Source organism: Gossypium hirsutum, chromosome D03 (assembly GCF_007990345.1).
Source record: "Gossypium hirsutum isolate 1008001.06 chromosome D03, Gossypium_hirsutum_v2.1, whole genome shotgun sequence".
Lineage (NCBI taxonomy): Eukaryota > Viridiplantae > Streptophyta > Magnoliopsida > Malvales > Malvaceae > Gossypium > Gossypium hirsutum.
Window position 1 is genome coordinate 34,922,840 of NC_053439.1, and position 14,643 is coordinate 34,937,482.

The 14,643-nt window shown below is 35.8% G+C and overlaps 2 protein-coding genes across 4 annotated transcripts; one reads left to right on the top strand and one right to left on the bottom strand.

Annotated features, from left to right (window-relative positions):
• Nucleotides 1-2,918: 2,918 nt before the first annotated feature.
• On the top strand, nt 2,919-9,808 carry LOC121215464 (protein HLB1). The gene is made up of 14 exons (XM_041089995.1): nt 2,919-3,378; nt 3,992-4,114; nt 4,232-4,301; nt 4,481-4,594; nt 4,849-4,932; nt 5,279-5,329; nt 5,438-5,467; nt 5,608-5,670; nt 5,813-5,878; nt 6,021-6,146; nt 6,677-6,712; nt 8,762-8,881; nt 9,191-9,379; nt 9,567-9,808. The coding sequence occupies exons 1-14, from the start codon at nt 3,029-3,031 to the stop codon at nt 9,675-9,677; spliced, it is 1,533 nt and encodes a 510-aa protein (XP_040945929.1). The 5' UTR covers nt 2,919-3,028; the 3' UTR covers nt 9,678-9,808.
• On the bottom strand, nt 9,047-13,395 carry LOC107950728 (metal-nicotianamine transporter YSL1). 3 transcript variants are annotated; one of them, XR_005911292.1, is made up of 9 exons: nt 12,991-13,395; nt 12,514-12,892; nt 12,256-12,428; nt 11,847-11,941; nt 11,629-11,763; nt 11,291-11,480; nt 11,090-11,204; nt 9,861-10,998; nt 9,047-9,345 (listed from the first exon to the last, which is right to left on the bottom strand). XR_005911292.1 is itself a non-coding variant. In XM_016885655.2 (8 exons), the coding sequence occupies exons 2-8, from the start codon at nt 12,863-12,865 to the stop codon at nt 10,070-10,072; spliced, it is 1,989 nt and encodes a 662-aa protein (XP_016741144.2). In that variant the 5' UTR covers nt 12,866-12,876; nt 12,991-13,395; the 3' UTR covers nt 9,834-10,069. The 3 variants fall into 3 exon arrangements, 2 of the variants coding, with proteins under 2 accessions (XP_016741144.2, XP_016741145.2); XM_016885655.2 differs by lacking the exon at nt 9,047-9,345 and having other exon boundaries at nt 9,834-10,998; nt 12,514-12,876; XM_016885656.2 differs by lacking the exon at nt 9,047-9,345 and having other exon boundaries at nt 9,834-10,998.
• Between the last annotated feature and the right edge of the window lie 1,248 nt (nt 13,396-14,643).

Consider the following 14,643-nt stretch of genomic DNA (forward strand, 5'->3'; position numbering starts at 1 on the left):
ACCCAATATTTTCCCAGTACCCAAAACAAAGACCCAAACCCACCAAAAAATTAACCAAGACCTAACCCATTACAAGCCCAAAACATCCTGGCCCAATACTAAACTAGGAACCTTAGTAGCAAAACAAAATTTTCAAACCCTAGGTGCGCCGCACCTAGGGCTCTCTGTTAGCCGCCACTGTCCCATCGCCGCTCACCTGCCCTCTGCCACCGCCACCAACTCTACCACCGCCGCACCTGCTTCGCCACTTGCCTGCAGAGAAATGACAAGCACCAAAAATAAATTAAAAAATGTTGTAAGAATGGCTATAAAGCCATAACAGAAATTGTAAAGGGGGTTCGACCCTTTTTGGAGAAAAAAATAAGAAGTAACAAAATTTCTAAAGTGATATTTTCGTTATTTTGTTTAGTTATATATTTTTTTCTTTTTCTTCTTATTTCGAAATAAAGCATAAAATAAAAGAAAGAGAAGCCTTTTTACCTTTTTTTTTACCGTCCCCGGAGTGTTTAGAGGCCGAGGGTTTACATCGGAGAGAAAAAAGGGAAATTTTTAGGTTTCCCGCCGCCGTAAGAGCCGGCGGCCGGCACGGTGGCCAACGGCCAGATCTCTGGCTAGTTTTTGGGGAGAAGAGGGGATTGGAAAAAGTGTTCTAAAGTTTTTTTTAAGGAGGGGAAAAATGAAATTTTTGCAAAATTTTTGGAATATATAGGGGCGTGAAACAGCGCCGTTTTGGCCTAGCCCCAGAACGTCCAAAACGACGCTGTTTAGGGATAACCGACCCAAAATCGATCCGACCCGATGAAGGTCCGCGTGTTTTCATACCTAAAGGGTTATTTTCCTGCTTGGTCCTTCTGATTTTGCATTGTTGTGCAATCTCGTCCTTTTTTTTTTAATTTGGCCTCTCAATTTTCTGCGTGTTCCATCTTAGTCCATGATGAAACACTGTGCATTAGGGCTGGGGATATTGCCCAATCAGTCCCTCGTCCTTCAAGCTCGCCCTTTTTCATTCCTGGGGCACGATTTTTATTTATTTACAAATTTAAACCTCGACTTTCATTTTAAAATTTAATTTAGTCCTTTTGGTTATTTTGTTTACTTTCTTAATAAATTTAATATTATTACTTTTATTATTAATTATTGTTGTTGTTATTTGCTCATTTGTATTTTTTAATTATGAAAATTCCGTTATATATATATACATACATGTGTTTTTATAATATATATATACATGCGCATATTTTTATAATTTATCTATATATACACATATATACCTATATATATTTTTACATTTTATAATTTATACACATATCTATATATTTTTCATTTTCATAAATGTATATATATACTTACATATTCTTTATACTTCTAAAATATATATTTTGTATATATTCTTTATATTTTATGATTCATATATACCTATATATATACTTTTAATATTTTATGATAGTTATATACGTATATATGTATGTACATACATACTTACATATATTTTCATGTATAATAATTTTAAAATATGTATACATGTATATATTTTCATATTTTCATAATTTTATACACATATATATCTTTTATATTTTTATAATTTTATTCATTTTATTTATTTATATGTCTATTATTTTTTTTATACTTTAGTTTTTATTTGTTTATTACAGGTTATTGTGCATACATGATTGATTTATATATATATTTGTCTTCTTATTTATTTATCTTTTTGTTTTTGCTTGTATTAGCCCTAACGTATTGGGTTCCAATTTTCTTCATTGAATCTAAATAATCGAGAATGCTCTTTAATCAAAAATAAATAAATAAAAGCTCATTATCGGGAATTCAATACATTGTGTCCTAATGCATTGGATAAGACATGTTGTTTTCTCGAGATGAGGATTTTTCTAAAAAGTAAACAAAGGCAATATTCAATGTTTAGAATTTTGAGAAATTGTGCCCTAACGTATTGGGCCATGATTTTTTCATTTGACTTAAACAATTGAATACCCTTTTAAATTTTATTGCATGAGTTTTTGGACAAGCTCATTTTTGAGGAGGTGAAATATTATGCCCTAACTCATTGGGTATGACATTTTCTCTCCCCGAAATGAGAGGGTCTTAATGGCTAATTTGATTTATACAAGTTTTTTTTAAATACAATGATCGTATTTTAAAATCTTTGCGCATTTTTGATATTAAGACACTAATTAATCAACTAGGTACCAATTTTGGGCGCATCGAGGGTGCTAATCCTTCCTCGTGCGTAACCGACTCCTGAACCCGTTTTCTGGATTTTTGTAGACCGAAAAATAATGTTTTAATAAATCAAACTATTTATTAAAACGATTAAATTGCGAGGTGATCCGATCACACCTCATTAAAAAAGATTGGTGGCGACTCCCGTGTTCATTTTTAATTTCAAAATCAAAGTCGACCTCGTTTTATCAAAAAAATGGTGTCAACACTTTGACCTCCTAAAAATATAAAAATTTAGTTTAATCTTTTAAAAGTTATAAAGATATAGACTATTAAAGTGGTGAAATTTCATTTTTGCTATCGTAAAAATTACAATTTAATTTCGGCCCCTAATAATATTTTCTGGTTTCACCTATGGAAGGTAACGACTTAACCACCAAATGTTACACATAAATAAAGTTAGTAATCATTTCGTAATAAATTAAAGTTTGATGACCAAAACCTAATTTAAACAATACAATCAATAAAATATTTACGGTATAAGATTTTGGAAAGAGACGGATTTAACAACTATTGTTTGGATCAGGACTGAAATTTTAAAGTTGAAAAATTCCATGGATTAATAATACCAAATTAAAATACAAGGACTAAATTCATAACAAACACATAGTATAGGAACTAATAATGAATTTGACCTATTTTTTAACATGGGACTTTTCTTTTAACCGTTTTTTCGACCTTCACTCCACCGCGCTGCATATTTTGTTTGTTTTGTTCTTCACTCATTCTCTTTTGATCTTCTTGGTTTCTGTGTTTGGCGTTGTACGGAAATACTTTCTCCATAGCAATGCCCGAAACGACTGAGGAATCCGAACTTCACAATGGACACCAACCACAAGCAGAACCGGAACCGGAATCAAAAGCGGAATCTCAACCCGAATCGAAAACGGAGCCAGGACCGGAAAACAAACCGGAGGAGGCACTGAAGCTGGAACCTGTTGTAACCGGTGCGGATCCGAACACGAAGGAGGAGGACAAAGAGAGCTCGATCCAATCCAATGACGCGGCCACGCCGTCATCCACTGACCAAAATGCTCGGCCGCAGCTGCGAAAAGATGAAGGGAATCGGACTTTCACGATGAGAGAGTTGCTAACTGAATTTAAAAGTGACGAAGAGGAAGTAGGCTCTCCTTACAGGTACATTTTTTGTTTTTTTTTTCGTTCTGGATTTTCGATTGAACAAGCAACGACGCTCTTTTATTTTATAATTGGTTTTAGTGAGATTATAAAAGTAGAAATTTTTGGATCTGTGGAATTCTCTGCTGATTCATCTCCTTAATTACATATGTGAAATGATTAATCGTAAAATTAGGCTGTTTCTCGATTATATCCTGAATAGACAATTTGGAGAATTTTACCAAATGCAATTGAGGTGTACTCTTGCTATTAAACTACAAGTTAATTTTCGTTAGTTGCATGGATGAGCAACTGTTCTCCAGTGACGGTCTTCCACTGTCCTGGATTCATTATCTTTAAACTTCAGATGCAAGAAATATATGTTTATTTCAGTCCTTCAATTGGTTTTGGATTTCGTTTTTTTGCGTTCATTGTAGTCTTACTTTATGTCTAACTTGATGAAGGAACCCCTAGTATCGGGATCTTTCACTTCTAGAATTAAGTTTACATTCTTTTTCATGTGCCACATTCATGTAAAGCTTAAGCATGCTATATATTGTTCCTGCTTGTATTTCTGGTTCTTCTTCCGCTTGTAAAAGATATTTTTTTCTTTTCTGTGATTTGTATGTTCCAGTCGAGAAAGCACGCAGAGACAATCCAACCAAAACAGTGCTGCAATGGAGTTGGTCAGTAGTGTCACCGGTGCTGATGAGGAGGGCCAGTCTCGCCAACGGGTTCTTGTGTATGCTGCCAAGAGGTACTGTCAGTCTTATTTTCTTACACTATTCACAATTTACTTTGATACTGAGCATGATATGTTTCTGTTCCAGAGTCCTGATATTCCATAGTAGTGATTTTCAGTTTGGCTTTGCAGGTATGCTGCTGCTCTAGAGAAAAACCCAGAAGATTATGATGCTCTTTACAACTGGGCATTGGTTCTTCAGGTTTGACATATTGGTTCATTTTGATTATTATGTCAGCATCATTCAGAATTATATATTAATAAGATTCAATCATTATTTGGCTAGGACAGCCTTCATATCAGGGTCAAGCTTATCATAATGTTTGTAAAATGTTGCAAATTGCTCATATCATGTCCACACTGTTCTTATTTGGCTTACAGGAAAGTGCTGATAATGTTAGTCCAGATTCTACTTCACCTTCTAAAGATGACTTGCTAGAGGAGGCTTGTAAAAAGTATGACGACGCAACTCGTCTTTGCCCGACACTTCATGATGTATGTATGCTTGGTCTTGTTGCATTCCTATGGATTTGTGATTTTTTTGGTTCACTTTCAACTGCCAAAGGCATGATGACTGCTCAAAATGCATAAGTCACATAAGAAGCTGAATACACAAGAAATGAGTTTAGAGCTGCATAAACGCTTCTATATATACACGCACTCACAAAAAGAGAAATGAGTCTATAATTTTTATATAGTTTTTCTGATTTTCATTCACATGACTCTGATGCTACGTCATTACTTGACAGGCTTTCTACAACTGGGCAATAGCAATATCTGATCGAGCGAAAATGCGTGGTCGGACTAAGGAGGCTGAAGAACTATGGGAGCAGGTTCTGACTATATAATTTTGGTATTTCAGTCACGCTAGACATTTGTATGAATAACACTAGTCCTTTGTTGGAAACTCTTGGTGTCTTGTCATGGAAAACCTTTTCCTTGGATGGATAAGATCTCATTTCCTGTTTCTGTTTCATGTTAACTGCATACTTTTATATAATCTGTTTCAGTAAGGCCAGAACCATGGGAGTTGGTTTTGACTGTGGAACCTTGATATATATTCTAGAATTAGTACGGAAACACGTTGTCTTTGTGGTGGTGCTGTATAGAGATCCTTAATAAATAAAAACCTTGACCTTGAGTTTGATGGAGCCTAATCTTATTGTTATGGCTTTGTAGGCTACAAAAAACTATGAAAAAGCTGTCCAACTCAACTGGAATAGCCCTCAGGTATATTTGAAGTAGTTATTTGCTTTAGTCTTGTAATTCTGCTATCTAGAGTGACTCCATTTTTTTTTATTCTGTCAGTTATTATAATGATGCTAAAATCTTTTTCAGGCGCTAAACAATTGGGGGCTTGCACTTCAGGTAAATTATGATTTAGTGATGTGTAATGTTGATTAGTCAGCTTTATTTATTTCCATATCTTTTAAATTAAAATTTGAGTCTATTTGTATGGTCTCTGAGAATGCTTTACCTACTTTCATGTCTTATCACATATTCTTTAGGAACTCAGTGCAATTGTTTCTGCACGAGAGAAGCAAAAAATTGTGAAGACTGCAATTAGTAAGGTACAAAAGTCATTTGGGGAAATCAGAGTGCTTGGATGACTATAGGAACAAGCAGCAAAGTAATCTGACATCTGATATGTCCTAAAAGAATAGCTTATAGTTTTCTTTTCTATTCTTATAATATCCTTTACTTCTAATGCAGTTTCGTGAAGCAATTCGATTGCAATTTGATTTCCATCGAGCAATATACAACCTTGGAACTGTCTTGGTAAGTACCTAGTTCTTAGACTGGAAACTTCACCTATGATTATTTCTTTTTGATATAAATGAGATTAGTTAATGGCTTCATTATGTAAACATTTCTAAGTGAAGCATATCAAAACTTGAAATATCTGTATTTTTAATTGCAGTATGCACTAGCTGAGGATTCAGTACAAACCGGTACTACAAATCCTAAAGAAATGTCCTCCAATGAGCTGTATAGCCAGTCTGCTATATACATTGCAGCTGCACATGCATTGAAACCAAATTATTCTGTAAGAAATCTATATTTATTTGGGACTAGAGAGTTTTCCTAACTAGATAGAGTCAGTTTCTGGTTATATAGGTGGCATAATTATCGGTTGATGAAAAATTTGCAGCATAAATTTTGACTTTCTGCTAACATAAATTTTGCCAGAAAGCTAACGTTATACTTCTTCATTTTCTCTGAATGTTTGAATTTTTAGAATTGTGCAAATTGACTTTAAAGTTCCCATCTTAGTTTTGTGGATATATTTTGTTATTTTAAAATGTCCAGGTTTTGAGCAGTGTGTTTCTTGGACATCAGAGTTTTACTGACTAGATGTAGTCTCGGTTTCTGGTTATATGGGTTGCATGATTATTGGCTGATGAAAATTTTGTAGCATAACTTTAGCTCTTTGTAGTCATAAAATCTATGAGAAAGCTAATGTCATACTTTTTCATTTTCTCCTAAATTTAAAGTTTCAGAATTGTACAATTTGACTTTAAAATTCCCATCTTAGTTTTGGGGATATGTTCTTATTTGGTATTTTTGAACGTCCAGGTTTACAGCAGTGCCTTGAAGCTTGTTCATTCAATGGTCAGTATTTAATCTTTCAACAATATTTTTGAGGTTTTAATTTCTAAATCGATTGAATCTTCTGTTAGCAATGTTGAGTCCTTAGCTGCGAGAATAATCTCTTTTTCTTTTTTCCTAGTTAAGTAGCATTGTCATGGATCTTTTAATTTATAGGAGTAATACTTTGGGGCGTGATCCATGAATTCCACATTTCTTTCTTGTCGGTAAATTGATGCTGTTTTTTACTTTTAATTATCACTGCACTATAACCGAGTCCTTGAGCTGCACAAGAAACTGATGCAAAATTACAGAGAACTATGTAAAAGGCCAAATCTAAGTTAGGGAAGGCCATTAATTTGGAATCTTTAGTTAGCGCTTGGATTACGCTTTTATTTCTTTCCTTGGTCTCTTGATTATGGTTTTATTTCAATTGTTTTATTTCCTTCTAAGACTAGGTTTCCTCTTTTATGTAATAAGATTGGTCTTTATTTAAAAGAACTTATGAAATAATAAAACCCTAAACAGAATTTCTTAAGAAGAATCCTAAGAGATTTGGGTTTATCTCTAAAGAGTCCTAAAGTTTCAATTTCTCTTTGGTGAGTTGAAGGTTTTAGTCTCCCTTTGATGAGCTGAACTATCAATCCCAAACGTGATTGTAACAGTTTGGTATTCAAAGCCAACGATCCTCAGCAATGGCAGATAATGGTCGACAGAATGGCAAGCAAAAATACATGAGGCTTGAGCTTATGCAAACAAAGATAAAATATATATTGGATCATACGTTTCAGGATATTCATGAAAGTATTGCTCTAACCAAAACCCAACTTTTTGATGAATTACATGATGGAATTTATAAAATAATTTCTGGTAAATAGGTTAGCAAGTCTATGATAGATACAAACGTACACCCTCTAACTGACCTAAACCAAACCATGGCTACAGATCTCTCTTTGTTATCCTATGCATCAAACTCTCCTAAACCCATCTCAATAAAAATCATATCAGTTACAACCGACTTTAATTGCTTGTCTTATTCATTAATCCCCCCCCCCAACTCATATCCGACAGCCAGCCATTTTCTTTAAACCTGATCCCCAAAACCATCAACTCCATACTGGAAAAGTTTAATGGGTCTAAACTTGCTGGGTTATTCTTGAAAATATTGAATGCTGGTGGGAAGTTTGAATATATTTATTCAGGGTTGCTAGTAAATGAGAATAACTTTGTAGGGGTCTATGACCTCTATCGCTTTTGACTATTAGTAACAAAAGGGACATTCCACCAAGTTTATCCTGATTTCGAGCTTGAGGACAAGCTCTTTCTCTAGAAGGGAGTAATGTAACAGGCCAAATCCATGTTAGGGAAGGCCATTAACCTGGGTTTTTTTTATTATGTTTTTATTTCAGTTGATTTATTTTCCTTTTAAGAATAGGTCTCCTCTTTTAAGTAATAAGATTGGTCGACTTATGTAATAATTAAACCCTAAGCAGAATTTTTATCAAAAAAAGATTAAAAGATTTGGGTCTCTCTTACGAGTCCTAAGGTTTTAGACTCCCTTTGATATGCTGAATTATCAATCACAATAATTCGTAACAAACTACATGCCTAATCCAATGTTTTTGAGAATTTTACTTTGGCTTGGATGTAAACATATTCAATGATTGACCACCCACGGTGTCCCTAAGAATATTCATTTCAGGTGTTCAAATCATAAGAACCAAAATTTTATCAGAACATTTAATAGCAAATCGTAAGAGCCAAATTTTATGATAAGAAGCAATATTCAGAGTAGTGATCTTGTGTTCAAATCATAAGAACCAAAATTTATTTAGAACATTTAATAGCAAGTAACTGCATCCCTATTCTTTCACCCTCTTCTTCTTTTCAAAGTGCCTGTGTGTTAGGGATATTGTTTTTTCTCATTAGTTCATTTCATGTTTAAATCTGGCACTCACCTGGTGAAGAGAACTATTGAATCTTTATACTGCTGTGGTGGTCATCTTCTGTTAAACTTAATTGAATTTGGTGGGCAAATTATTTTATATTCTGACAGAACTAAATTTTTGACAGCTACCTTTACCCCATCTTAAAGATGGGTATCTGACTGCACCACCATTCGGAAACACATTTCCACCTCATAGTGATTGGAAGAGAACAGAGTTCTTTCTGAATCAAGAAGCACTTCAACAGGTAAAAAGCTGATTGGTTTTCTTGCTGTCCACAGTAAATAAATATGAAGTTTCTTTTTCATTTTTGCCTGGGATTGAGGGTTCATTTCTTCAAATGTTTTTTTATATTTAGTGCATGAAGTTATGTTATTGCACGTCTCTTTTGAGAGGAAGGAATGATAGAGTATGACAAAATACATCATATATATGTTTTCTGTAAGCTGTTTTCAATTTAAATTCCAGGCTGTTATCTACAAAAGGCAAAAGTAACATAAATTGCTACACGAAGAATTAATACCTTTCTCCATGTCCTCTATTTCCCATTGACCAGGTCATCAAAGTTGAGCAGAAACAAGTTTCCCGAAGCCTCTCTGGAAGAATCGTGGATGCAGGAAATACGGACAAAAAGGCTATCAGAGTTGATATTCCAGACATCATTTCTGTATCAGCCTCTGCTGATCTAACTTTACCTCCAGGTGCTGGCCTCTGCATTAATACCACATCCGGTCAAGTTTTCTTGGTAAGCATTATGCTTTACATTTTTGTTCTAATAGCTTTTTTCTTAATCATAATGAAGGAACGATAACTTCCATGCAGATCAAAAACTTGACAATTATTTTATGCCCATGTTTGTCATTTGGATGAAATGTGAGCAATATATGCATGGCAATCTAGCTTTAGTGAGTATTGTCTTCTCTTTGCTTCAGGTTGCTGATTCGTGGGAATCCCTAGATGGGTGGCTTGACGCTCTCCGCTTAGTTTACACAATTTATGCACGAGGAAAAATTGATGTTCTAGCGGGTATCATCGCCACCTAACCATTTCTTATATGTTGAGCTTGCATTCTTTCTTTTTTCTCATTTGCATTTGTTTTCAAATTTGGTTGGATATAATTCGACTCTTATATTATCAAAATTTTTGGAATACTAATCAAATTATTCATTAGGTATCTACCGCAGCTAATGTCATATACATAAACAAAAAAAAAGTAACTTTTTTACCCTTTAATAAAGGAGCCAAAGCAATGGAAACTTGAAGGCAACATCTGGGGTGTGCTCATCTACCCTGTCTTAACTAAGATTGGTTTATTTTGCCAAAAGATGAGTATATATATCTAGTAATCTACTACTCTGAGAATTGCTGGAACGAGCAGCTTGCTTCGGACTTTCCTTCAAACTTTTTATCGTTCTTCATGCTTGAACCTTTTTTTCTAAGAAGGCAGGAATTTCATGCAAATGGGAGGATTAATTTTGGCCAAGGCAAGAATTGAAGCTGGGAGAATCCATAGCCCTTCCCCACATATTAGCCCGGAAGCAACGGCTGGAACCATCAACTCAGCCTTCTTTGCATTTAGCTTCTGCCAAGCAAACATGACCAAAGTTCCCAAGCACATATCGATCGCAAAATATCCCCCAACTAAAAATGGCACTGCCATCGCCATTGGAAGCGGCATCCATTTCCCTATTTTATGCGGTGAGACATCTCTCACAAAATTCACCAACACTGCAAAAGCAAAGAAGCCATAACAAAGTTGCAAGCAATGCCGAGGCAAAGCCGAAAATCCTTGCACACCTAGAATAGCCATGTTTCTATATATCAAAGCATATGGTGCTTTGAATTCTCCATATGGGTTTCCAACATCGAATGATTTGTAGAAAAGGAAGAAGCTGAGAGGCGTTACAACGCAGCCAATAGCCGTCCCAATTGCTTGGCTCAAGAACATCGCTCTTGGTGATGCGAGCGTATAATGCGCTGTCTTGAAATCTTGCATTAAAATGCAAGCAACAGAAACAACAGACTTGATGAGTCCACATCCGGCAAGCCCTGCTACAACACCGTTTTCCTTGCCTGTCAATGCTGCCAACACGAAAAGGGCTACTTTCCCATAGTTATAGGCCATATTCATGTCGGTAAGACCCGCCCCATAAGCATTGCAGAAAGCCAGAGATGGGGCCAGAATGTAAGCTACAATCACATAGTACCATTTGAGCTGAGGGAACATGATGGGGATCACAACAACAGTCACGATAGACAATACCACATATCCAACGACCCCAATCGACATGGGGATGGTTTCTCTGAAGAAAAGTTCGTTTTGTTTTCGATCCTCAGCTGTCTTCTTCCGATCATCCTCCTCATCTACAAGGACAGCATAGGTTGGTTAGTCATTGCCAAAAATTTCATTACATTTCGGCCCTGAAAACTGAATATGAGAATGCTGCTCTGTTACCTCTATTTCGGGCCTTGTCCTTCAATCTACCACGGATGTTAATAAGCGTGAAGGACAGTATCTTGAGGAAATTGTAAAGGCCATCACCAAGAATGAGAGCAACAGATACAAAAACCTAACAACCATGATATTTTAGATTATAAACATTTCCGAAGAAGATTGGAACCATAAGGGAGTGGACGAATAGACAAAACAAGAGACCTTGTATCCATATAGACTCCTCATGCTGCTTTCTTGTAAATCCTCAGAAAACCATTGTCCTTTAAGGCGATTAATAAGTGGCCACATTATTCCATATGAAATCACAGCTCCAAATAGCAGAGACAAATTAACCAGGTGAGAACAGATCATTCCTGCCCCGACATAGGTCAGGCTAAAATCAAAGAAGAATCTGCAATATATATATATTCAACAACAGCCCAAGAAATGATTAGGATTATTATCTTGTTCACTAATGGATGATGGCATGTATCTCTATGATGCAGTAAAATAATAATAAAAAAAGGACACTTGATAACATGTTGGACCCGCGGACGTACGTTTGCTTCCAGGCTTTAAGTCCGAAAGTAGGGAACTGCTTGAAACCACATTCTTCTTTCCCAGAGAAAAACCATTGAAAAAATCCCCATAGGAAACTAACTGAGAAGTACCTCAGGAACCCACGCACCTGTTTTCTGCAATTATGTTTTAATCATATCATTATTATCTCATAACTTTTTCTTCTTCTTGTTTGATCCTTATAATATATTTTGCTTACTTGGCTGACTTATTGCCTTGGCTATGGAAGCCATTGATGAGAACTGCAGTCGCCAAGCCACTTGGATAAGTCAACTTGAGGTCCACTATCATGACCTGTAAAGAAGAAGCACTTTTTTTTAATTTTATCTTCTTTTTTATTATTTATTTCTAAAAAGAAATCAGAAAGCCTCAAAAAGGATGTCCTTAACTTTCCTGCTCTGATTCTTTGATTAGAGAAAGCATGTTTTGTTATTTTTCTTTGGAGTACATACATCAAAATTTCAAACAATAATTTTGTGGAATATATAATTTTTATTAAATTAGATATTCTTTAAATAATGGACCTTTTATGTAGGTAATAATACCTTAAAATTGTAATATAACATAATATTTTAAGTGGATTATTTTAGTAAGCAAGCGAAGGTTACCTTTCTTAAAGGAATTAATACGAAAAGACCAACAAAGCAAACTACAAAAAGGAAGCCGGTCATCCACCCAAGTCCTGGTTCTTTTATAGCCTTTGCAGAGTTCCCTTCAGTGTCTACTCCGGACAATTCATATGTCTTCCTGTTTAATCCCAACAGATAAGATGCAAACCCACCTGCACTCCACATCATCATTCATCAATATATGTTATGTTATGTTAAGGGGAGAATTGAAATGAGCCTGAAAAATAAACCTCTAACCTCCAATAGCTATGCTGTAACATGCAACTGCACATGTCTGAATCATGGTGTTCTCTTGTCTTGTAAAAGGTTTGGCCGTATATCCTGCCTTCTCAACAACTTTTGTCCATGTCCGGATAAAAAGGAAGGCAATAAGAGCAGCTGAGACATTCAGGTTAGGGACCCAACCTGTTGTGAGGTTCAGTTTCATGGCTATCACACTGTAAACCGTCCCAATCAAGATGCTTACAATCACTCCCCTCACAGTTATTTGCTGAGTCCATGGTTGTATTGTCCTTGAACCCTCGGTTTCTTCATGCACCTCTTCCATGTCTTCCCTCTCTTTCTCTTTCGTATCTGTCACCTCTTCCATGCTCTTTGTTACTGAAAAGGGTATATTCTGAAACCATTAAACAAGAAAAATAGCTTATATCTATATCCACACACACACACACACACACACACACACACACACACACATATATATATATAACTCACCTTGACTTGGTTGGTCTTCCGTGTAGGTCTAATTTCTTCAAGCTTTTTGGTAGACAGAATAGATCAGGGATTGAAACAAGTTGTCAAGTGGTTCTTTGTCTGGTTCTTTTAAAACATACATAAAATCATTCTCAATGAACCAGACACCAGTATATATAATAGCTAGAAGTTAATTTAATACGCAAAGATCCTCAATTTAAGGGGATAAGAAAAGGCACTCAATCTCTTCCCTAGCATTCATAAAATAAATGATTGCAGCCAAGCCAACAGCGAAAAACATGTATAATATTTGTTTCAGAATCTACTTGGTTACATTCAGTGGTCAAAGTGACAAAGCAGAAATGATTTCTCACGCAATAGGAGGAAAGAGAACATGGAATAAAAAATGGTTGATATGAAGTGAGGGTAGCATTAGTAGCATTATAAAAATATATATATATTTTTAAAAAAGCTGAAAAACTTTTAACAGCTTGTTAACGAGCATTGGCTTGATTCGATGACCTCATAATTGACCTCTCCTCTTTATTTCTATACCATTGAGTTGGTTACGATAGTGTTTGTCGATAGAAGAGATTCTTTTCCTCTTTTTTCTTCACAAGTGTTTAAACATGATTCTGGAAGATTGTTGACTTGTTTTGTTGTGTGGGTCACTCACTTATTGGAGCAGTGAAATTGATAGATAATATGTTCAATGTTAGAGGTTATAAAAGTTAGTGAAGTCACTCATTTGAAAAATATGGGTGAATTCAGTTCGAGGAGCAAGCATCAAGCTTTGAATTTCATTAATGGTCTTAAATTTAATTAATCTCGACGAGACTGATGATATACCCTAACTCTGAACTAGTGTCACGGGGCTAGAGTTTTCTCTTGCGATCCGTGCGGCCTTAAGCGATCCGTTCGTCCAAACTTGCCTAAGTCAGCCTTAACTCAAGTGAGGATTCCCTAAGAACTCCTTCAAGGCACCAATTGAAGAGCGGAAGCGATTTATGCCAAAAGAAGCTAAACAAAAGAACAACAAAAAGAGCGCTCGCAAAGTGTTTGAGTAAATGCTCTCAATTCTCTTATTCACAAAGAATAATGAAACAATGAATGGAATAAGTACAATTGGGGGGGAGGCTCTCTATTTATAGTTGAGCTCCCCCAAAACCGACGGTCAAGATACCTTTACATTGATGGACGAGATTAACCATATCCCTTAATTTTAGGGATTTACAAGATATGCCATATCAAATCTAATCTAATCTTTTACAAGATATGATTCCCTCTATCTTCTAAGATTAGTTACCATATTAGCCTAAGTTGCCATCTCTTCATTATCGGGCCAACCAGGCTTCAATCTGACAGGCTTCTCCAATAGCTCTTTCAATCGGGCCAGTTCTCGTGGGCCAAATGATCCCCATCTGAGCAATAGACCTCCATTGGATGCATTTGGTGTGATGGTCCCGGGCTTTAAACTGCGGCCCGTGACATTCTCCTCCACCCATTCTCACAACGTCCTCGTTGCGACTTCCGAATGGCACTAACTTGATTCGCCTCAGTCTCGTCTCGACGCCTTAGCTTTTCCCTTCCTTTGGGACTTTTGCTTCGGCTTACGTCGCTTCTTCACTCAAACTGTCCTACTCGTTTGTACATCTCGATGACAAGAAGTTATGT

What these genes read in the sequence shown, in the direction of transcription:
- LOC121215464 (XM_041089995.1), top strand. Translation starts at nt 3,029, where the DNA reads ATGCCCGAAACGACTGAGGAATCCGAACTTCACAATGGACACCAACCA. An exon ending in ACAACCTTGGAACTGTCTTG is followed by an intron (nt 5,879 to 6,020) that starts GTAAGTACCTAG and finishes TTTTAATTGCAG; the next exon opens with TATGCACTAGCTGAGGATTC. An exon ending in ATCAAGAAGCACTTCAACAG is followed by an intron (nt 8,882 to 9,190) that starts GTAAAAAGCTGA and finishes CCCATTGACCAG; the next exon opens with GTCATCAAAGTTGAGCAGAA.
- LOC107950728 (XM_016885655.2), bottom strand. Translation starts at nt 12,865, where the DNA reads ATGGAAGAGGTGACAGATACGAAAGAGAAAGAGAGGGAAGACATGGAA. An exon ending in TATTAATTCCTTTAAGAAAG is followed by an intron (nt 11,942 to 12,255) that starts GTAACCTTCGCT and finishes TCTTCTTTACAG; the next exon opens with GTCATGATAGTGGACCTCAA. An exon ending in CAAGGCAATAAGTCAGCCAA is followed by an intron (nt 11,764 to 11,846) that starts GTAAGCAAAATA and finishes ACATAATTGCAG; the next exon opens with AAAACAGGTGCGTGGGTTCC.